Genomic DNA, 23586 nt, shown 5'->3' with positions numbered 1-23586 from the left:
GCAGATCGGGGCCATCTCAGGGTCCCTGAGTCACTCTCATTACAGGTCACAAGTTCTTCAGGGGCAACTTCTTGTCTTCCTTGTTTTGTATCCACAGCAGTACCAAGCCCGGAGCCAGGTATTCAAGTGGTGTATAATGGGTGCACGTGGAATGAAGGAGGGAGTTGAGTGGACCTAATTTTGGAAGAATTTTGCTTGGGTTGTCCTGGAGAAGCGGCTTTCTCAGGATGGAGGGCAGGTGCAATTGTAGTGCTGTCATGGCCATGTATGGTTGAGTAGGTTGTTTACTGTACAAGGAAGCTCCACCCCGGGGGACAAATGGGGGATAAAACCCAGTACATATAGCTCTTTCCGAGTCATGTGACCATACTCATTGGCTGTGTCTTCCCAAAGAGGTGCATTATTCTTTTTTCTTTTCTTTTCTTCTTCGTTTTTTGTTTTGTTTTTTTTTTTTTTTTTGCGGTATGCGGGCCCCTCACTGTTGTGGCCTCTCCCGTTGAGGAGCACAGGCTCCGGACGCACAGGCTCAGCGGCCATGGCTCACGGGCCCAGCCGCTATGTGGCCTGTGGGATCTTGCCGGACCGGGGCACGAACCTGCGTCCCCTGCATCGGCAGGCGGACTCTCAACCACTGCGCCACCAGGGAAGCCCTCTTTTCTTCTTTTTTAAATAAACATTTTATTTTGGAATAATTTTAGACGTACAGAAAAATTGCAAGGACAGTAAGAGAATTCACCGTATCCTTCACCCAGTTTCCCCTTACGTTCACAGCATTTACATAACCACAGTGCATTTGTCCAAACTAAGAAATTAACCTTGCTACAATAGTATTATCTAATTTCAGATTTGTCTTGTATTTTACTACTTTTTCCATTAATTTTTTTTTTTCTTATTCCAGGATCCAATCCAGGATCCCACATTGCACTTAGTACGTTGTTTTTGTTAGATTAACACAGAGGTTTTCCTATGGGATCGGGATTGCAGCGGTTGGGAAAAGAATGTGGATTTGGGGGAGTAGTCAGGACGAAGTCCTTGGGTGGCCTGTGAGGTGCCCAGGCTGGGTCATGGGGGGATGCTTGGCCTTCCTGACCCCGGCTGGGCGCCGTGAAGTGCTTTCCACTGTCTCAGCTCAGCCCATGCAAAGCACAGAGCGAAGACGTCGAAGTCGGTTGGCAGGTTTTACTCATTGGCTGGCCAAGTTTTTGGAGCCGGTCCTTGGGGAGGTAGCATCTCCCTTTCGGCAGAAGCTGTCTTTGGGAACCCTGTAACTTGTGTGGAAGGTCTGGGAAGGTTCAGATCCAGGTGCTGGAGTGACGGGGGTGGGGTGGGGGAGAGGTGGGGGGGATAGAGTGGGAGTGGCGCTGGCTGCCCAGCACCGGGCGCTCCAAATTCTCTGGCTGGTTTCCTGGTTTGACCTGAGTGCCCCACCCGGGGTGGGTGACGAGTGGCTTTGCCCATCCCCTCCTGCCCCTCGTCCCTGCAGCCGGAGGGGTGCTGGGCATGGGGAGCGGTGGCAGAGAAGAGTGAACGTGAAGCCCGCTGCGGAGATCCACTGCTGCTCCGATCCCGAGGCCCCTCGAGGCTGAGGGGGCGCACTCGCCCTCCCCACCCACGGCAGATCTCAGGCTTTGTCCCCCAGACAGCAGCCGGGGTGACAGAAGAGTTTGGAGTCACCTGGCCCTGTGTTTGAGTTCAGGCTGGGCGATCCTAGTGAACCAACTGGCTTCTAAGACCTTCTGTCTCAGCATCGTTCAAACGGGCCACAGCTCCTGAGCCAGCGCGCCCGGTCCCCCAGGGCTGCCTCCAGCACCGGGCCTGGCTGGCGTGGGGCACTGCCCATCACTTCCCTTGACGTTTCCCCTTCTCTGTCAGCTGATCCCCACCTCCCTTCTTGCCCCATCATATCCCCCCCATATCTCTCCCATCGTTTCGCACTCAGGGGGTCCCACAATGGCCCCCGCTTGGGGAGCATCCGCGTCTTCCCCTCTGGAGAGCCCTGTCTCTGACACTAGCTTTTAAGTACCACCTCGAAGGCCCTGGCTCGCCCTCTGTGTAACTCTGAGGTCCCCTCCCTGTCAATCTTCCGTGGCCCCATCACTTCCTGCCTTGTTTTATGGACACCTGTGATGAAGCCGTATCTTCCCGCTCACATCCTAGACTCACCAGTACCCGATCCTGTGCCTGGCACACAGTAGGTGCTCATTAAATGCTATTGCCCAGAACCGAGGTGAACTACATTCTTAGGAGCCTCAGGTTCTTGGAGAACAGCTCTGGCCCTGCCCGTGGAAGTGAGTCTCCAGCCCAGAGGGTCCCCAGGTCTCCTGCTGGTGTCCCAGAGCAGGGATGCCCGGCAGGGGCCCAGCCCAGCCCCTGAGGGCCACCCTACCCTTGAGCCGTTCGGCCAGACCGCAGGCTCCGCCTCCTGCAAACGCCGTGGGGGCAGCAGCTTGGGTAGGTTCCCCTTCCGCTTCCGCCTGCCTCCCGTCCCGCCGCTGCTGCTCCTTGCTCAGGGCACCTCGCCAGCTCTCCACACCCCTGTGTCTGCAGAAGCGCTCCGGGCCCTGAGCTGTCAGCACCGCTGCCCTCCAGGCCTCGGACACGATGCAGGCCATAAAGTGTGTGGTGGTGGGAGATGGGTAGGTACCCGGCTGGACTTGCTGACAGCTCCATCCCGGGGTAGCCCTGGCACCCCCCCCCGCCCTGGCGCCCCTGGGGAAGCCCCCTGCCCTGCAGATGGAGGGGTCCCTGGGAGGCCGCCGGAGGAACGGCTCCCTTCTTCTCCCAGGGCCCAGAGGGAACCCCAGGGGTGGGCTGAGGACAGCTCCACTCTGTCTGCCCACCTCACCCCGGAAGCTGCCTTGGTGGAGAGTACAGGACTAGGGTTGGGGGTTCCTGGGGCCTCTCGCCTGCACCCTGAGAGCTGAGGCTGGTCTCCCATGGGCCCTCAGGCTTCGATTCTGTGGATGCCGGCTCGGGGTGGGGGGAGGTGGGTCCCCAGGCTGACCTGGGCTCTGGTCACTGGCTTGCGCTGCTGTGTGGCCTTGGGCAAGTCACAGCACCTCTCAGAACCTCAGCTTGGCCATCTGGAAAGAGGCCCATGCCCGCAGGGTTGATGTGGGGCCCCTTGCGATATTTTGACTGGTTGTCCTGCACGTAAGTGTGTTTGGTGAAGCCGGCCTCCTGAGCCTCAGCTTGCGAGGCTGGGGAACTTGGGAGCTTGCGCGGGGGCTGTGGGTGAGGAGCAGAGGGGGGAGGGGCGTGAGAGACAGAGCTGCGGGAGGAGGAGGAAGGGGGAGGGGCGTGAGAGGCAGAGCTGCGGGAGGAGGGGGAAGGGGGAGGGGCGTGACTGGGGGCCAGTGTGGGCCAGGCTGAGCCGAGGCGACTTCCCAGCTGTTACATCTCAGCGACCTCAGGTTGTCATGTCCCGCTATGGGCCTCAGTTTCCTCATCTGTAAAATGACAGCTTTGATGTGCCGGTCTCTCGTGCCTGCCGGCAGCACTGTCTTAGGGTCCAGTCTGCAGGTACCGCCTGGGGTTTTCTGTAGGTCCAACCCCGACACGTTCCCGCTGGTCTGGCTGGGCAGGCCTCTTATCCAACCCTCCCATCCTACTGAGGGGCAGCCTGAGGCCTTAAGAGACTCGATTTTCCCGGCCTGGGGTGGGCTGGTTTATCAGGCAGCCCTCCGCTGATTCTGATGCACGTTATCTGCCCGCCTGTCCAGCCCTGTTCACTTCTGCTTTATATCTGATCTGAGGAGGGGAGGGCGGAAGCCAAGGGCAATGTTCCAGTCACTTAGAGTTACCTTGTTGGCAGGCCCGGGGCAGGGGGTGGGGAGAAGAGGGCAGCCGGTCTCCTCCGAGCAGGAAGTGACGAAACCAAGTTGGGCAGGGGAAGGCCCAGGGCTATCTGTGCCCCCTGCCCCCTCCCAGCCCAGCAGACTGAGGGCGAAGACTGCACGAGTAATGGCGATCACTACTAACTTAGTACTTACTATGTGCAGGCCCTGGGGTAGTCACACTCCTCTGTTTTATCCTCCCACCAACCCTAATATTAGGCCCATTTTACAGTTGGGAAAACTGAAGCTCAAAGAAGTTGTCATTTGCCCAAGACCTCATGGGATTTGAATCCTGGTCTCTCTGATTCCTAAACTCCATGCTCTTAACAGCCATGGTGAGGTGGGAGGGAAAGAGGAGGGTCAGGCTTTCCCCAGTATTTGCTGCTGCTACGCTGTGCCAGGACTGTGCTCAGTTCTTTTCCCGGCTTCGTCTAATTTACCTCTCGGTCCATCCTATGAGATGAACTCATCTTATCCCTATTCTTATCCCTATTTTCTGGATGGGGAAACTGAGGCATAGGGAGGTTAAGTGACTTGCCTAAGATCATGCTGCCACTAGGCAGGTGATGAAGCTGGGATCTGGATCCCGGGGGAGTGATGGCAGAGCTCTGGGCAGGTACCAGGGGCCTCCTGGGGACCCCCTGCTCTTAACCCTCTGTCTCACATCATTGTCACCTAGGGAAGCCTGTTACAATACAAATTCCCAGATCCAGCCCACACCCCTGATTCAGAATCTCTAGGGTAGGACCTTGAAGTCTGTCCTTTAACAAACACCCCAGATGACTCTTAGGTGTGAGAACACTGATACAGGGATTCTCAGACGGGGACACTGATGCCCAGAGGGGTGGGCCTGGGTCTTCTCTGAGGGCTGGGCTAGGGGACTGGGCAGGTGCTGAGAAACCTCCCTGAGTCTCGGGCAGGGCCCATGACCACTGTCCTCTCGAACTTCCTGTCTTGCAGAGCCGTGGGCAAGACGTGTCTGCTCATCAGCTATACCACCAACGCCTTCCCAGGAGAGTACATCCCCACCGTGTGAGTTCTGTGCGTGGGCGGGGCGCTCGGAGGCTGGGGAGACACGCATCACCAAGCCCACCCCCTTTTCAGGCACATCCTGTGAGCCTGAAAGTCAGCCTCCAGCCAGTCTCTGCCTGCCAGAGCTGCCCACTGGTTCAGCCGGGGAGGCAGCAACCAGCGCCGGGATGAGTGCCGAGGGCCCCCAGAGGGGAGAGAGGCTGCCGCGGGGTGGGGAGGTGCAGAAGGTGTGCCAGGGAGCAGGTGGCCTTCCAGCGGGGAGATGCGGAGGGCTGGCGTGAGCAAAAGCAGGGTAGGAGAGGGGCCGGGGCGAGTCGTGGAGGGCCTCGACACCGGGAGATCAGAGACATCAGGGCCCACGTGTGTGCCGGGGGAGAGGCCTGCCCTCGTGTTGGATGTGGTGGCAGGGCTGTCACCTGATGCACAGGTATGTAGGAGTATGTGGGGTGAATGGGAAGCATCGGCCCCCTCTCACCGGTGCTCGGTGGCCCCATCCCTCTCAGGACGGCCCCCCAACTCCATAGCACAGCATCCAAGGCTCTGTGTGGCCTTCTCCCACCTTCCTTTCTGGCTTCATAGCCCAGTACTTTGCTTCTTGTCCCGTCTGCTTCCCGCCCCTGGTCACCAAGCGCTCCCTGGGCATTTCCACCTCAGGGCCTTTGCTCCAGCTGCTCCCTCTTCCCGGACTGCTTTTCCTTCCCACGTCCACATGTCTAAGACCTCCAGGCCAGCTCCAGTGTCTGCTCCCCCAGGAAGCCTTTCTGATCCAGCCTGAAAGTGTCTCTCCCTCCCCAGAGAGATTTTGTCTGATCTTTCCCGTGATCACGAGCCTACGGCGGGCAGGGGGCCACGTCCAGTCCTTTCTGGGTCTCCCCGTTGTCTTAGGAGAGTGTCTTACGCACAGTGCAGTCTGCACATTGCCTTAGACACGATATATCTGTTTTGAGTTGACCTGAATTGAACTTCATGGAGAGGCCCTAGGAGGTTGGATCACTGCTACCATCTATCAAGGGCCTACTGTGTCCTGGTCCCCGGACGAAATGTCACACATGTGTGATCTCATTCGATGCTCATGGGAGGAGGTGGCTATTATTCTAGCCCCAGGGTGCCTGAGGCTCACAGCAGCTAAGGGGCCTGTCCGCCAGGGTCACCAGGTGGGCTGGGCTCCCTCTACTGATATGTCTCCCTGGGACACTGGCCCTGGCTCCAGTTGCCTCAGGGACCCCAGCCCGGGCAGGAGGACGGCAGCGAGGAGAGGGCAGAGAAACCTGGGTAGGAAGCCTGGAAAACTGATTTCTGCCCCGGTTCATTTCGCAACTCCCGCCATGGCGCCAGTGCCCCTCTCCTCGTCGGCCCTTACCTGCTCGCTCACCACCAATCACCCAATGCCTTCTGGTGCTGAGGGAGGGCTGGCTCTAGCCCTGAGCGGGAAGGCAGGTGCAGAATCGGGGAGGGCAGTCTCCCCAGGACGGTGCTGGCGCTACCTGTGTCCTGTCTGCCTGTTGCAGCTGGGCTGGAGGGCCCACGTGCTCAAAGACCTTAGACCAATCGCTTCCCCTCGGTGAGCCTCAGTTTTCCCTTTCTTTAAGAGGAGGGGCAGGGCTGGGACATGCCAAGCTCATTGCCCCGGGGGCCTTCCCCGTGCAGGGAGGTGGGAGGCGGCGAGTTCTCTGGTGCAAGATGGTGGGACCAGCAGAGACCGAGGTAGGGCCAATTGCGCTCAGCAGCCCGGAGAGACTGGCCCCTGGTGGCCCCGAGTGGATTCGGTGGTCCTGGACAACCTTGTGGAAGGACAGACAGAATGGACCAGACAAGGTTTACCTTCCCAGGACTCTGAGGGGTTGGGTCAGAGAGCAGGGCCGGCTCCTGGGTGAGCCCCTCGGGTGGGTCCTGCACTAGGTTTAACGCTCAGATGCCCCATCCTGAAATTCTTAATGTTTGAACAAGGGTCCCTGCATTTTCATTTTGTGCTGGACCTGCCAGTTGTGTAGCCAGGCCTGCATCCCACCATCTTTGTCTTCCATATGGAGTTACTCGGCTCTGGACAAGCCCCCAGAGGGGCTCCTGCTACAGTGCTCGCACCCCTGTGACAGAGAGGGGAAAATAAGCCACCCTGAGCCCTTGACAGTGGAGGGTGGGGACAGCCGGGGAGAGCAGAGTTGGGCAAAACAGGTAGCCTGAGATCTTCGGCACAGAGACAGAGCTCAAGAGAGCTCTGGGGCTGGGGGTGGTAGGGTTTGCTGGGGCCGGAGGCAGGTGCCAGTGGACCAGGTCAGATAAGCGAGAGAGCTGAGCTGAACTTGCTGCCTGCGGGTTGGGGGATAAGAGCTCAGGGTCAAAGCCCTGTCTCACAGATGGGGAGACCGAAGCCTGCTCTGTGGATGGCCCTGTGCTGGGGGTTGGGGATACAAAGACAAGGCAGGAGGACCCTGCTCTCAGGTACCTGTGACCTAGGGGACCTAGGGGTTCTCCCCTTTCCCCTCTGCTTTTGATCATTCTCAAACGGAAGCCCAGGTGAGCTTTCAAAAGCGAAAATTAGATGGAGCCTAAATTCCTCCCTTAAAACCCACCTCTTACTTACTCCATTCTGGTCCTCGGGGACCAGACACGCCAGCCTCCCCCAGGCTTCTGCACTCACCACTTCCATCACTCAGTTCCTGGCCGAGGTATCCCCTCCCTGACACACTGTCTAAAGCAGCCCCTCGCTCCGCCCAGGCCCCCTCCATCTCTCCACCCTGCTTGACATTCTTCGCAGCCCTTCCCCATCTGACTTCTCCTGCTGGGATGGAAGCTCCATTAGGACAGGGCCCTGGTCTGTCTAGTTCACTAGACCAGGGGTCCCCAACCCCTGGGCCACGGCCTGTTAGGAACCCGGCAGCACAGTAGGAGGTGAGCGAGCGAAGCTTCATCTGCGGCTCCCATCGCTCCCATTGATCGCATTACCGCCTGGACCAGCACGCCCCCCCTTCCCCCTCCTCCTCCCCTGCCCCTGCCTCGCGCATTCCGTGGAAAAATTGTCTTCCATGAAAGAAGACATGGTGCCAAAAATGTTGGGGACCGCGGCACTAGAGCAGCTTCTAGAACAGAGATGAGCACGTGGCTGGTGCTCTGTAGTGACAGGGCCAGCCTGGCGGGCAGGGAGGGCATGTTCCAGCCTGTCCTGAGAAGGTGCTGGAACTCACACCAGCAGGGGGCTCAGCTCTGTGGGGGCTTGTCTCTGGGAAGGAAGAACACAGGTGGTTAATTTAGGTCGGAGGGGCCGGTACTTGGTTTTCACCTTCCTTTGTAAACTGGCAAATCCAGCCCAGATTCCCATGGACAGGATGACGTGCAGCCTCCCTAGTGGACGTACCAAGCTTTCCGGCCTGGCCTCGCACCTCCCCCTCGCCCCATACTCTTGACACCGAGCGAGTTATTCCCTCACTGTGTCCTGCTGGCTCAAGCCTCCCCACTGCTCATACACGCCCTCTGTCCCCTTGCATCCCACCTGGGACACCTCTCCGCTCCCCCATCTCCTCCAACCACCCACCTCTCTCACCGGTGGCTCCATCTCCCAGCTTCCCCTCTGACCCTTCTCCAAGACTTTTCCACCCAGTGGCCAAGAGGGCCTTTTCCAAATGCAAAGCTGATCATGTAAGCCCTGCCTGGTGAAGCCCCTCGCTGGCTCCCCATTGCCTGGAGGACCACGCCCCGAATCCAGCAGTGGTCCATGCCCCACCTGACCTATCAATCCTCCCTGGTCCCCAAGTCACAGCCATGCATGCCCTGTGGTCTCTGTGTTCTGTGAGTCCACCTTCTTTCCCCTGGAAGCTTGGGTAGTGGTCAGGTGATGCCCGGCGCTGAGCCCCCTTTCACCTGCCCCCCATACCCCTCCTCCACTCCATGCTGGGGTCAGGGCCGGGCCTGCAGCCCTGGGGGTGCAGAAAGAAGCCACACAGACTCTGGGTGAAAGCACTCCAGCCGTGTGACCATGGGCAGGTCACTCTCGGGCTTTGACTTAGTTTCCTGCTGTGTGAAAGGGGCACCATGGTGGAATCCACTTCCTGGGCTCACTGAAACGATCTAAGTATGAAGGGCCTGGAACAGCACTTGGCACCCCTAGGTGCCCAGCCAGCGTGAGCTCCCTGCCCTCTCCACAGCTCCCAGTCAGCCCCCAGACCCCAGCTCAAACTCTGCTGAGTCTCCAGCCATGAATTCGCAGTGATGCTTACGCCATGAGCTTTTCTGAATTGGGTAACAGGATCTAGTCCTGGCTCTGCCCCCAACTGACTGCGAGATCTTGGGCAAGTCCCTTCCTGTCTGTGAGCCTCAGTTTCCTCATCTGGTAAATGGGAGTGAGGGTTGGCCGCAGTGGTGGTCTAAGGCTCCTCTGGTCCTGGCTCCCTGCGGGTCTCTGAAGTAGGGGACCCCGGGAGTTGTGGATCATTTTGTCCCTGCAGTGATCCCTCAGGGTCTGGCAGCTGGTCCTCTGTGGGGGGCCGGTGACGTTGAAGGATGAGACTGTTCAGCTCCTCGGCATCTCCCCATGAGGTGGCTTGAATATCCTCTGTCCCTGGATCTTCCTAATGGCCCCAAAAGATAGGGCTTTTTTCACAATGAAGAAAGTGGGGCTCGGAGAAGCTGGGTTCCTCACCCAGGGTCACACAACCAGGACAAGGCTTCACAAGGAACTTACTGTTCCCTCCCACCTCTGGGTGGCTATCCCCGGGCGAATCAACCCTCCTGCAGCGCATCTGTCCACTCTCTCGCTCACAAATGAGTGTACAGAGGGAGCCAGGTTCAAATCCCAGCTCCTATGCTTGTGAGCTGGTTGGCCTTGGAAGAGTTATCTGACCTCTTGGGGTCTCGGTTTCCTCAACTGTCTAATGGCAAGAACTTGAGGTTCTTTTATCTTGGGTCACTTGGGACTTCAAGACCTAATGTATGAAGGTCTCTAACCCTCTGACCAGCCCCGGAGCAGGTGTTTGGTGCTGCTACAAGTCCCAGGAACCAGCTCTTTCCCCATTGCCACGGCCCCTGAGACCCTGGAGTTGGCTCAGAGAAGACAGATGCCTTTGGCTCAAGGAATCTTGGGGGTTTTTTGGTGTCAGAATTTCAGACTGGACAGTAAAGGAAAGAGTGTCCCTGCATCCTAAGCTCATCCCAAAGGAGTGTTTCTGGCAGAAGCCGAAGAAAGCATGGACACTTCTTTCTCCATCATGCCCAGCGATGTCTCCCTGAACAGTGCCTTCCGCCTGAAATCCCACTATGGTATGGGTGGTACCAAGAGTAGGTCCACAGGGCACCTACTACGTGCCAAGTGCGATGCTGGCCTTGGTGCAGTGAGGAACAAGCCAGGCTTGATGTCTGCTGTTTGGGTGCTAAGTTCACCACAGATTACTGAGTTGGGACGGGGTGGGGGCCCCGACCTGGCTGGGGCTCGCGAAAGGCTTCCTGGAGGTGACCTTGAAATGGGACTGGAGGGAGGATGAGTAAGAGTCAGCCCAGCACCAGGAAAGAAGAAGAGTGGGGAGCCAGGGGAGGGGCGTTTGCAGGAACTTTCCAGGCAGGAGGGAGCAGGGCCATCTGTGGAACTTAAGGCTGGACAAGCATGGGGTGTTAAACATGTCAGGTTACCCACTTTTTTTGGGGGGCGGTTGCCTGTCACAGGACAGATGTCTTTGGAGTTGCTCTGAAGCATTACGGCTTTTGCAGCCTGTCACTGAGCCGTATTCTGGGAGGGCTTCGTGGAGGGGGTGGCATCCCAAGGGCTTCAGTTCAGTTTGGTTTAACTCTGTTCCACCTACACTCACTAGGTGCCAGTCCTGAGTCTTCAGAGATGAAATTGACATGGGCCCCGCCCTCATGGAGCCCACAGCCCATAGGCGGGACAGAGACACACTAAAACCAGTTCATAGTCAAGGCAAAGCAATTGCCTGAGAGAGGGGACGACAAGCTCTTTCCAGGTCGGGGAGAGGGAGGGAGGTGTCTGGGACGTTTCCCCACAGTGCGAGCTTGTGCGATTGCCCTGGAGGCCTCTCTGGTGTTGGCAGGGAGATTTTAGCCTCTGCCCCACCCTATTCCTTCAACATGTGCCTTTCCAGTGTGTGCCAGTGGCACTTCCTGAAATCTCCAGTAACTGACAGTTTTTGGTGTGCACTAGGGGTGGGCTGGAAGGCCAGGGAATTAACACCCAAGGACTTCCCTCTGCCAGTGGGAGATGGAGAAGGTGGTTAAATACCCCAGGTCCCTGCCTCCTCTGGGGGATGCCCTGAGCTCAGTGGCCCCAGCCAGACGGAGCCCCAGTTCCCGAGCAGTAACAGCTCAACAGCTGCTGTCCCTTCCCCTCGGCTGCCTGGAGTCACTTCCCAAATAAACCGCTGGTGCCACTCCCTCATCTCGGGGTTTGCTTCTGGGGGGACCCAACCTAAGATGGGAATGAACACTCATTCAGCAAATATTGGGTGACCAGCCGCAGCGTCCAGCCTAGGAGGTGGGTAACGTTTATTCTGATCATGCCTTGGAGAGAATGTTATGCAGCCTTGAAAAATCGTCTCTCCAAAGGGTAGGTAAGGGCAGAAAAACAGTAGAGACAATGTTTTCCTCTTTATGCTTACCTGCGTTTAAAATTTCTTATGTAATAGATCAGTATTTAAGAAAAATAAAAAATAAAACCCAACTGCATAGAGCTTTGTGACTTTGGTCCTGTTGTAGCCCCTCTCTGGGTCTTGGCCTCTGCCATGGAACCATGGACTGCAAGTCCCTAGACTCTGGGGCTGGACACTGGCCCTTCTATCTTACCTGTTCCCACAGGTTCGACAACTATTCAGCCAACGTGATGGTGGACAGCAAGCCCGTGAACCTGGGGCTGTGGGACACGGCAGGGCAGGAGGACTACGACCGCCTCCGGCCGCTCTCCTACCCGCAGACGGTATGCTGCCCAGCCCTCCTCGTGGTCCTGGGCTTTGCATCCCTGTTGCCTCTGCCTGCTGAACCCTGACCCTTCCCTTAAGGCCCAGCTCGAGGAGTCCCCGCCCTCCATCAGGCCCCTGTCATTACCATGCCCTCTGTCTTCCCAGCCCCTCTGCCTCTTGGGCTGCCACACCACCTGTTTCTCAGTGGGCGGGGCAGGCAGGCTCTGGACCAATGGGAGCTCAGGATGGCCGGCTCTGGGGGTGCTAGGGGAGGGGAGGAGTGATGGGGGCACATCTGCAGGTGGCTGTGTGGCTGCTGGGCTCTGTCTCCAGGGTGGCAAGGAAAGCGCTGGGGCTGGTGACCAGACGGCGGGTGGGGGGTAGGTAGTGAGTGCCTGGTGAGGAGCATGGATTCTGGAGTTGCAGATGGCAAATGCTTTAATCCTTGTAAACCTCACTTTCCCCATCTGTGGAATGGGGTAGCAGCAGCACCGCTACAGTGTTGTGTGAAGATTAGCCACTTAGAACAGGCTCGGGCCGTTAGGAAGTGTTGGATAAACAAGCAGCAGCCTGGTGTAGAGGTGGGAAGGGAATCCCTGCTCTGCCGGGTCCTAAGCGCCCAGCATCCCCTGGGCGCTCCAGCCCTCAGTGACTGCCCAGGTGTGGGAGAGCCCAGGTGGGATGCCTCCAGGCCTCCCCTCACGAGTAACCCTTGTCTGACCTCCCAGGACGTCTTCCTCATCTGCTTCTCCCTTGTCAGCCCAGCCTCCTATGAGAATGTCCGGGCCAAGGTGAGCGGGATGGAGCGGGGGTCTTGGGGGGATGGGGCCGGTGACCCTGAGGGAGGGGAGCACGGGAGGGAGGGACCGCTGACTTTGGCCTGCCTCTGGGGCAGCAGAGGATGTGGGCAGAGAGGGTCCCTAGTGCCACCCAGGGCTGGCGGGGAGGACTGGGGGTGAGACTCAGAGGGGGTCTCAGAGGGGGCTGTGATAGTTAGCTTTACTCTCTAACCTGTCCTCTCTCCTCCCCACACACCCTCATGACTCCCTATTATCTCCTCCCGACTTGGTGCCCCTCTTCTCCCCCTACCCCCTGCACAACCTCCTGCCCCCACCCACCGGCCCAGTGGTTCCCGGAGGTGCGGCATCACTGCCCCAGCACGCCCATCATCCTGGTGGGCACCAAGCTGGACTTGCGGGACGACAAGGACACCATCGAGAAGCTGAAGGAGAAGAAGCTGGCGCCCATTACTTACCCGCAGGGCCTGGCGCTGGCCAAGGAGATCGGTACAGGGCTTGGGCTCAGACAGGGGAGCTGGGTGCAGGGGGATTGGAAACATAGCTTCCAGGGCCAGGCTGTGCGATTCCACCCTGGGTGTGCCGTGTACTAGCTGTGTGACCCTGGACGAGTCACTTAGCCTCTCTGGGCCTGTGTTTCCTCCTCCGTGAACCATGGCAACAGTAGTAGCGCTGGGTGGTTGGGAGGATTAAATGAATTCATGCCCGTGAGCTCCTAGAGCAGCACTGCACGTGGGAAGCGCTTTGTGTTAATTGTTATTATAGTATCAGTATAATCCATAAACAGACATTGAAATAAGTGCATTTGGACAGACAGAAGCAGGGATGGAGGGGGGTGTGCCGTGGTTTCTCAGAGGACGAGCAGCCAAGTCAGGCTTGGGTTTTCCGGGAAGGCTTCCTGGAGGTGGTGCTTCTGCTTGGGTTTGAAGGGTGACGTCTTTCCCTCTGCATCCTTCTCACCCCCCATTCCTCACCCTCCTGGCTTCTCAGCCCAACTCCTCTTTGCCTCCCGGCCACTGGGCCAGAGAAGTGACTTCTCAGGGTCACGCAGCTGGTAGGTGGCAGAACCAGGATTTGAACACAGGACCACAAACCGATGGCTTGGGGGCCTCCTCGTGGTGGCTCAGGGCTGCCTGCACCAGGGAGGTGATGACCGATGGGTCTGGCCTCTTCCGTGGCGTCCAGGTCTGCTGTCCTTTGCCTGGGGACAGGGTACTTGCCCAAGAGCCTGGACCACCAGTGGGGTTTGGCCACTATGAGAAGTGGCCCAGCTGCCCAGGGTGCTCTGCTCACCACAGGGTCCGGCAGACCCAGGGTTTGGCCCCTGAATTGGTGGGGCCTGCTGCAACCCATCCCCCCCTCAGCCCTACCACTCTTCCTTCCGCCGGAACTGGGAGGGCCCTGGGGACTCACATCTCTTCACAGGAAGAGAAACCACAGCCGTCACCCCCTCCTTCATGTGACTAGCCCAGTGACATGGCCGTCTTTCCCAGGGGCCTCCGCTGCCACTTAAACCCTGGGTCCTTTGTCCCATCCTAGGGGCTCTGGCTCTCAGGCCCTCTGGTCTTTCCTCACGAATATTGGGGATTGCACCCCTGCCTTCTCTTCTTTCTGAACAGCCTGTCCCCCCGGACTCCTTCCACCCAAGACAGTGACTCTCCAGCCTGTGTCCGACCCCGTCCTTCTTAAAGCACAAGCTTTCGGATGAGATGGGGCCTGGAAGCCTGGATTCTGGTCCTGGCAATGACTGTCTGTGTGACTTTGGGCCAGTGGCTCCCCCTCTCTGGACCTCAGTTTCCCCATCTGTACTAGCCAGCCTATACACTCCCTAAAGTTCCTTTCTCCTTCATGAGGAGATGAGTTGGGGTTCCTGCCTTGGCCTCTAGCCAGTCCTCTTGGAGCCAATACCAGCTGGGGGTGGCCAGGGGCAGTGACTAATGACTCTGAACTTGCCTCGGACAAGCCCAGGCCAAGGGGGAGACCTGGGGGGCCTGCAGGCTAACGAGGACAGCAGCTGCCTCTGCCCACCAGCCCAGGGTGACGAGTTGTGGGGCAGCTCTGATCCCGGCTGCTAATCACAGGATTGAGCGCTTCCTGGGTGCTGGGCCAGTGCATTCTCCTGCTTCATCGTCACAGCAACTATGAAGGAGGGACTCTCATCATCCCACTTTACAGAGGAGGAAAACTGAGGCTCAGGGAGAAGTCACTAGCTCGAGGCCACCCAGCCGGGATGTGCCACGGCCGAGACTCGAATCCGGGCTGCGTGGCTCCCCCAGTCATGATCAGGGTGGTCTGCTGCCCCCACAGGTGGGCGACTGGGGAGCAGAGAGGGGGGACAGGCTGAGGTCCTGGAGTGGCCAGGCCTCTAGTCAGGACCCTTTCTCTAGACACCACTGATCCAGGAAGCAGGAGGGTGGCAGGTGCCAGGGAGGACGCAGCTGGAGGGTGTGGAAGAAAGAAGTGGACACTGGCTACGGTCCCTTGCAGGGAGACAGTGGCCAAATGCCCAGTGACACCCTTCTGGGCACAGAGGGTTATGGTGACGAGATTCCCAGACCCAACTAGGGGTGCTCCGTACCTGCCAGCCGAGCCCTGGGACCACTGCCTGTGCTCCCTGGTGGGACAATGCTCCCGCGTGCAAGGGAGACATCCAGCGTGTGACTCAGGACAAGTGACATCCTCTCTGAGCCTTGGTTTCCTTGTCCTTGCCCCACACTTTCTTTCCCTCGTCCCTGGGCTGCCCCTCCTGAGATCTTGGCTCCCCTCTCGCAGCTGTGTGTCTCTGGCCCTGGGGCATCCCCTCTCTGGGCCTGATTCCTCACCTGGGAAGCGGGGACTCACAGAATTTCTTCACAGGGTTGTCGGAAGCGCCCAGCTCAGTGCCTGGCAGGGAGCAGGTGCTAATCAGCGTTGGTCTGCTTCTTCCCCCCACGGAAGAGCAAAGTTCCCCCTTCCTGCCCCTCTCCTTCTCTGTTTTCAGTTGCTCACTTCAGGGAGACTGCTTGGGTTGTAATGGACACAGGAGCTCTCACAGGTTCCTTCCAGAACGTCACAGAACACTGCCCCTGGGAGTGGGGCTCAGCCTACCTTCCTCACTGTCTGTGCCCCGTGCTCCAGCCCTGAGTGGTCACGTGGGAGAAGGCTGGTCCCCTCATGGGGGAATGGGTGCTCCCCAGTTCCCATTCCTCTTGCTGAGGGCCCCCAGCTGCCCCTGGCGGAGGGGAAATGTCTAGTGTGTGACTTTGGATAAGTGACTTTTCTGAGCCTCAGTTTTCTCAACTGTAAAGTGGGGAGATGCGAAGGACTGGTTAGATGACATTTGGAATGTCCTAGTGAGCGGGCCACGGGTTCCTCAGGCCTCCCGGGGGAGGATGGAGGCAGGCATGTGGGAATTTTCTAGAAGAAAGTGAGGCGCCGAGAAATTTGGTCACCGTAGCTTGAGCCCCTTTCTTGCCAGGAAGGTATCCTTCCTTAAATTAAGGGCTTTTGTGTCCAAGAAAGACACAGACCTGCTTTCGTGGGGGGGTCTTAACCTCTCCCTCTGAGTAAAACTCCCCCTTTCCGACATGAGGAGACTGAGGCACAGAGGGGTAAATACCCTGCTCTGAGTGACACAGCCCAGGTGGCCGCCACAGCCAGTGCAGTTGCATGGCTTGGGACGGGGTTCTGCCCAGCCCTGACCTAGGCCTCTACCCTCTTGCTGCCCTAACCTAGACTCAGTGAAATACCTGGAGTGCTCAGCCCTCACCCAGAGAGGCCTGAAAACCGTCTTTGACGAGGCGATCCGGGCTGTCCTGTGCCCCCAGCCCACGCGGCCACAGAAGCGGCCCTGCAGCATCCTCTAGGGGTAAGAGCCCCTCCCTCCCCTCCCCACGCTCCCCCCCACCCCCGCCACACACACAGCAGGCTCTGGCTGGGAGGGAGGCGTCCAGCCACTGTTCGGTGGCCCTAGGTTTCATCGGGAGTGGCATTTAGGCTGGGACAGAAGAGGGACCATCAAAGGGGCTTCAGGTTGCCCATTTGCCTGAGCCGGTCCTGCTCTGTGAGCCCAATTCCCAGAAGGAAGGTTCAAAGTGTCAGAAAATGCCAGGTAACCTGAGGCAAGGCGTGGTGTCACTGAGCTGCCCCTCTGCCGTCCCTGCAGCAGGGTGGGGAGGATCACGGCAGAAAGATACCTCAGCCCCTACCCCTTGGAAGAGGCTGCTTGAGGCGGGGAGACCTGACACCCACATATAGGGGTGGAGGTAGGACAGACTGAGTTATGAGGCTACTGGGGCAGAAGAGGGATGGGTAGGGGTTGGAGGCACCCACAAGGCTTCCAGGATGGATGGGACAAGAAGGACGGAGAGGACTTGGCCAACCTTGAGCAAAAGCTGGGAGCTGGAATGAGCTGTGAGCCAGGAGAGCCGGGAGTGGGCTGTGGATTCTGTTTGGCCCCCAATTCTTACCCACTGCCTGTCTCCTTTCCAGGACACACCCAGCCCTCCCAGCCAGATGGTTCTGACCCTCCAGGGCCCCCACCGAAAGCCCCAGGACATCCCCGCTGGCCACGCTGTCCCCTTCCTGTGGCGTTTCTTAGCAAGATGGCTGCAGAGCTTGGCTCATCATCTTCTCTGTGCTGGAGTCCCCCCCAGGGAAGAGTGTGAATTTGTAGGTGCTGCGTCCCCATCCCCTCGTGCTCCTGCCTTCCCAGGGGCCAGAGGGGAGCCCCAGGACCGATAAGCCACCCCTGTGTTGCTGTGGTCAGATGCCCCACGTGGCATCATCTGCCTGTTTACTCCTCCCTCCCAAAGCCTGAATCCCCTCTGGAAACTTCGGGCCGGATGGTTGCCGGCCACCACTTATATACCTTCAGGGACGGCTCTCTTGCTCTCCCGTGAGGCAGTCTACTCCAATACTGATGGTCTTGCTTGTCTGAGGTTCTCCTACTGAAGCGAAATTAAGTGTCTGAGAAGTTTGCTCTTCTGGTCTTAGTGCTCCTTTTGGGGACAACACAAAACATTTAGATTTTCTAAATCTCTGTGGGCACCTGCCCAGCCAATCAAAAGGCTGGGTCCTGCTGACTCCTGCCACCTCTCAAGTCTTTCTGCTCCACTCACAGGATCCTGAGCTGCATTTACCTGTGACAGTCTTAAAACTTGCAGACCCTGCCAGTCGGGATTTCTGTCATTGCAACTAGGAACCCAATTCAACCTGCTTAAGCAGAAAATAAATTTACTGATTCAAGTTTGGAAATATCATGACTTCAGGTGCAGCTTGATCAAGGGGACTCAAATGATGTCATCAGAGCTCACTTTCCTGTACCTTCTGATGTCTGATTCATTCTTAGGCAGGTGACTCTCAAGGGCTTCATCCTTCCCGTTTCAAGTTCAGCAAAAAAGAGCAAGTGTCTGCCCCCGGCAAAGTTCTAATTAAGGTTTACTCTGATTGGACCAGCTCAGGTCTTTTCAACCAATCACATTTGTCAGGAGAATGCTGTGTTCTGATTGGTCAAGCCTGGACTACATGCCACATGAGAGCATGGAGCGGAGGCAGCCTTTTCAAAACCATACCCACTAGAGTGGAGGGAGGGGTTGGTTCTCAAAGGGAGACTGAGAGTTTTGCCAGAATTGGGGAATATGGGTGTCGAGCAGCCAGAAACCCCTAGTCTCCACCATTGGAGGTCCCAGGAAAGTGTCCCAACAGTGTAAGGAAGCAATGCCGGACCCAGCAGGCACAAAACACAGGCAAGTTTCTTTAAAAGAGAGATGGGGCTGCTGTAAGGATTTACGAAGCTCATCCCTAAAGCGCCAAGGTACAGGATGGAGCCAGTCCCACCTCAGTGTTTGCTAATTCACAAATGCCAGACTTTCCAATCCTGCGGATGACTGTGCTTCTCTATCTAAATGTCATCCATCCATTCAACACGAATTCACTGAACACCTACTCTGTGCCAGGCATTGTTCTGTGGTCCAGCGGTACACCCAAGTTCTTGCCCTCAGGGGCTGACACTCTAGAGAAGCGAAAATAAAGGATTAAAAAAAAGAGATATAAGGGGCTTCCCTGGTGGCGCAGTGCTTGGGGGTCTGCCTGCCGATGCGGGTGACGCGGGTTCGTGGCCCGGTCCGGGAGGATCCCACATGCTGCGGAGCGGCTGGGCCCGTGAGCCATGGCCGCTGAGCCTGCGCGTCCGGAGCCTGTGCTCCGCGACGGGAGAGGCCACGGCAGTGGGAGGCCCGCGTACCGCAAAAAAAAGAAAAAGAAAAAAAAAAAAAAAAAAGAGATATAAGACCCCGTCCCTGACGACACAGAAGTTCCCCCAATTCCCAGCCAGTGAAATGATTTGGGTTTCATTTTCTGCTCTTCCAGGCTCCCGGCCACTTCCACTGCCCCTCGTAAGTCCTGAAGTTCTAATGCAAGATCTCAGCTCACTGGCCTCCTGAGAGCCCAACCCTCTTGAAAGGGATGGGGTGCAGGGGGGAAATCCCGTGGCCTTTTTTAGTTTCAGCTCAGACAAGGTCGTTATGCTTTTAAAGTGACTTCTCTGAAACAAACCAAAAAACCACTAACACCCCTGCCCCACCCCCCAACACACGACACAGATACAGACATGTATGTGTCAGAACTCACACCCTAAAACATCCAACGTTTAAAAGCCCTGAGAAGCGCCTTCCAGTGGGCCAGTCGAGGAGAGCCTCTTTCTGTTTCCTGCTCTTCCGGGGCCCCAAGAGAAATTCAGGACCATCCTGGTGGCCCCAAGGCCTGGCTGCACCCCACCTCCCTCGCTCATCCTGCGCTTACACCTCCTCTGCCACATGCCTCTTCCCCTGAGCCTACCCCAGTGGATGCAGTCCTTGTTTTATACCAATAATAAAGTCAGGAAATAAATCCTCTCACCATTGTGTGGTTTCACCCGGCACATATGATCTCATTTAATTCTCCTAGCAGCCTTCCAATGTAGTACTAACATCTCTGTTTTGCAAAGAAGGAAATAGAGGCACAGGAGTTAGAGCTCAGTTCACTAAGGCAGACACTGTACTTTCCCACCTGCTACCACTACTTCCACCCTCTTTGCTAACGGGATTCTAGTTTTGTGCAAAGCAGCAGTGTATTTAGCCCCAGACAAAAATACTTGTTCCCAGCCTGCTTTGCAACTGGAGTTCCAAGTTCGCACAGTTCTGGCTAACAAGACATAAGTGAAAGTCAGTTGGAAAGGTAGCTTCTGTGAAAGTTTTTGTTGTCTTCCATAAAGAATAAGGGACCCAGCCAACACTGACCATTGCCCTGGCCCCTTCCCTGATGAATACTGATGAGAAGTCTGGAGCTGCAGCAGCCATCTTATGACCCTGAAGCCACAAACATGAAAATACAACCTAACGTGCTAAGAATGGAGTAGCAGAAAGATAAAAAGAGCCTGAATTCTTAACAACTTTGGTCAGCAGCTGAACAAATGCCAGTGGCTGCCTTGTTAAGGGAACAGAGCAAACATGAAACCACTTATTTGTTTATGTCACTGTTAGGCCTTCTGTTACTGTTAGTTGACAGCATTTGTAACTGAGGTCTTAGGACTCCCAGCTCTGTGTTCCTTCTGCTGTATCATTGTGTCCAGAACTCACTGAGCATGGGGTGAGTCACTCGTTTCTGCTTTGCAAATTGGCTGAGGACCAGAACCCCTTCAGATAGGAAAGAGAAACCTCGAGGGAAGTCGGTGAGGAGTTTTGAAACAGGAAGAACTGTTAGTTGTGGGCAGGAGCTGACAACATGGCGATGCTCACTCATTTGACAGCAGCCACTCCCATGGACCCGCCTGGTGCCAGGCCCAGGCTGGGTATCAGGGCTTGGGTGCATTATATTTGGCCTCTTGCAATAAAATCATCATCTGGTGGCAAAGGAAAGCACCTGCCAGATAATCCTACTTCATTTGGGGCTCTCTGTCTTGGAGCCTGGCTTCTCCTTGTGTCTTCTTCCAAAGCAGAGGCCTGGGGGTCACGCTGACTTCTCCCATTCTGTCCCCCCAGCATTCACTGGTCACCAAGCCTGGAAAATTCAGCTTCCCCATATCTGTTAAACCTACCCCTCATCTGGCCCACTGCCACTCCCTACTATAGGTCTTGCAACCATCCCCTGGACAGTAGCTACGGCCTCCTCACTGGCCTCCCTGCCTCCACTCTCCCTGCCTTCTCCAACCTTCATCGGGAAGGCTGGCGGAATCTTCCTCATTTACAAACGTAATTACGCCACTCAGATGCCTCGGTGTAGCGTCACCATGATCCTAGCAAGTACCTGGCACCTAGTGGATGCTGATAAATGTCTGTTGTTTATATAAATGAATAAGCAGGTGAAAGAATGGACTTTAAAGGAGAGAGAGAGAGACCCAGCCCTTCTAGTGACCCAGCTGGACCCAGCCTTCCAGCATCCTCACCATGCATGAGCCAGCTTGGACGCGCCAGCCCAGTCGAGTCCCCAGAGGACGGCAGCCCCAGCCAGCACCGTGTGGAGCAGAACAGCTGCTCCACTGAGCCCAACCAACTCACGCAATCATGAGAGAGGACACCATGGTATACTGAAACAATGCCTCTTCTGGGGCCAAAGTCCTTGCTGTCTCTTCCTTTGATCTCTTACTTCTCCCCGCTACCCTCTTAACTCCTCCACTGCCCAAGATATATTCACCTCTGGGGACATCTGATTCCACCTAGGCCTCATGGGATGTGCGAGGCCGGGCAGAGTAAGCTCTGGGGAGTGAGACAGCTTTAGGATAGTTCTAGAAGACTTCTGAAGGCTTTGAGAAAGTGAGATGATGAGCAGTCATCCATGTAATCTGAGGTCCAGATCAATTCAGTTCCCACGTGCTGAAACTATGCTCTGTGCCAAGTGGCGCTGGGAGCTGGAGGTGCAGAGAGGGGTGAGACCCAGCCGTCTGCTCCCCAGGGGCCCAGAAGCCAGTGGGAGAGACAGACGTGTAAATCAACACCTGCCACGGGGTTTGATCAACATACCACAAAAATGGACTCAACAGCAAACGGAAGAGACCCTGGTTTCAAGGCGCCAGGTAGAGATGTTTCCGCCCCCTCACCCTGGCTGAAAAGCAGCACAAAACAGAAACACAAACTCTCTTCTTCAAAGAAACCAGGAGACACCTGTGACCCCAAACCGCAGCACGCAAGCACAAAGAGCAGAGGGAGGGGTGGTAAACGATTTAACAGAGCCCAGGAAAGACAAACCTAAGTGCCTGCTGTTCCATGGCAGGGTGGGGTGGGAGGCTTGGAGATGGGGAAGATGCAACAAACTGCCCTTACAGAACCACAAGGGGGCTCCAAATTAGGGGACCCAGATACCATAGGTGGCGAGGCAGGAGCCTGAAAACAGGTGGGTTGTTTGGAAGTCTGTATAAGGAGCAGTTAGACCCCCTGGTCCTCTCCCCTGCGCTATGCAGCCTGGCAACAACCCTTCCCTAACGCGGGCAGGGAAACCCACCTAGAGAGCTCTGGACCCAAGGACACCAGCCGCAGAGCAGGTGCGGGTGAGGCTCCAGACTGATTATTGGCCATGTGGCAGATTTGGTTGCACTTAGCAGATAATCACTCCCTCCATCCTCTACCTCTGGAGGAGGAGCGTACCTCCCCACTCCACTGATGCTGCCTTGGCCATGTGACTTGCTTTTGGCCAGTGGGATATTAGCATATGCCTCACAAGGAGAGATTTGATGTGCTTGCCCCATGTTCTCTTGCGCTGACAAAAGAACAGGCCCCGGCAAGCCTGCTGGTTCTAAGAGTATAAAAGAAATAGGGAGCAGGGGTGTCCAGATGACCTGCAGACCTGCAGCTCAAAGCGGATCAGCCTGGCTGAGCCCAGCCTACATCAGCCAATCCCCGCTGACCTGAAGGTGTGTAGTGAAATAAATGCTTATTGTTGTGTACCACAGAGATTTTTGCGGTTATTTGTTACACAGTAGTAGCTGACTGATATGGGAGGATTCAGTGAAAGTCTGAAGGCTTAACAGGGTGATCCCAGCTCCCTTCCCTCACCCAATTTAGGAATGCAAGCACCCAGGCATACATTCATCCCAGACAGGAAGCTGTGGATGGGATCTGACCACCCCAGTGAAAAGTCTTACAGATGCTGACAGCTGGGGGCATCTGGATGTTCTTGACAAAACGTTCAGCTGTTCCTACAGAGGTGTTCACTATTTTGCAAGCCCTGTTCACTATTTTACATAGAGCTTCCAGTCCAATTTTTAATGCTTTATTCTGCAAGATGAATGGATAACCAAAGATGACTGTTTAATTGAGGAAAGTTCTAACATGAAAGAGATCCAATGAAACAAATAGAAAAAAAGGAACTAGCAAGAAATAGAGACAATGCAGTGATCAGAAGAAAACTTTAAAGAAACCATCACTGCTATCCTTAGAGAGAAAAGGAAACATATTATACCTACAAATAAATACAGAATGCCATAACACATGAATAATCAGGAAACAGAGAAGAGCTCTTAGAGATTAAAAATACGTTGATTAATTTTTTTTAAAAATAGAGACGCTGGAAAATAGAATAGAGTAAAAAAAAAAAAACCAAACCACCTCTCAGAAGATAGAATAAGATGGTAAAAGTAAACAATAAGAAAATTAGGGCTTCCCTGGTGGTGCAGTGGTTGAGAGTCCGCCTGCCAATGCAGGGGACATGGTCCGTGCCCCGGTCCGGGAAGATCCCACATGCCGCGGAGCGGCTGGGCCCGTGAGCCATGGCCGCTGAGCCTGCGCGTCCGGGGCCTGTGCTCCACAATGGGAGAGGCCGCAACAGTGAGAGGCCTGCGTACCGCAAAAAAAAAAAAAAAAAAAAAAAAAAAAGAAAATTAAAGGATTACAAAAATGGGCAGAAGACCTAAATAGACCTTTCTCCAAAGAAGATATACAGATTGCCAACAAACACATGGAAGGATGCTCAACATCAACATCACTAATCATTAGAGAAATGCAAATCAAAACTACAATGAGGTATCACCTCACACCGTCAGAATGGCCATCATCAAAAAATCTAGAAACAATAAATGCT

At 56.1% G+C, this 23586-nt stretch overlaps 1 protein-coding gene across 2 annotated transcripts; it reads left to right on the top strand.

Moving 5' to 3' along the window:
- Positions 1-2489: 2489 nt before the first annotated feature.
- On the top strand, positions 2490-19370 carry RAC2 (Rac family small GTPase 2). 2 transcript variants are annotated; one of them, XM_082850364.1, is made up of 7 exons: positions 2490-2636; positions 4797-4868; positions 11661-11778; positions 12490-12552; positions 12888-13047; positions 16273-16405; positions 18907-19370. In XM_082850364.1, exons 1-6 carry the CDS (start codon positions 2602-2604, stop codon positions 16401-16403), a joined length of 579 nt encoding a protein of 192 aa, XP_082706490.1. In that variant the 5' UTR covers positions 2490-2601; the 3' UTR covers positions 16404-16405; positions 18907-19370. The 2 variants fall into 2 exon arrangements, with proteins under 2 accessions (XP_082706490.1, XP_082706489.1); XM_082850363.1 differs by lacking the exon at positions 18907-19370 and adding an exon at positions 17029-18517.
- Positions 19371-23586: the final 4216 nt, after the last annotated feature.

Source organism: Leucopleurus acutus, assembly GCF_964270905.1.
Source record: "Leucopleurus acutus genome assembly, chromosome: 11".
Taxonomy (NCBI): Eukaryota; Metazoa; Chordata; class Mammalia; order Artiodactyla; family Delphinidae; genus Leucopleurus; species Leucopleurus acutus.
Note: the sequence above shows the minus strand (reverse complement) of the source record. Positions and strands in the feature narration are given on the sequence as shown.

Excerpts from the sequence above, each read along its gene's own strand:
- RAC2 (XM_082850364.1), top strand. The coding sequence starts at position 2,602 with ATGCAGGCCATAAAGTGTGTGGTGGTGGGAGATGG. Across the intron at positions 2,637-4,796 it reads TGTGTGGTGGTGGGAGATGG|AGCCGTGGGCAAGACGTGTC; the intron begins GTAGGTACCCGG and ends CCTGTCTTGCAG. Across the intron at positions 11,779-12,489 it reads CGCTCTCCTACCCGCAGACG|GACGTCTTCCTCATCTGCTT; the intron begins GTATGCTGCCCA and ends CTGACCTCCCAG.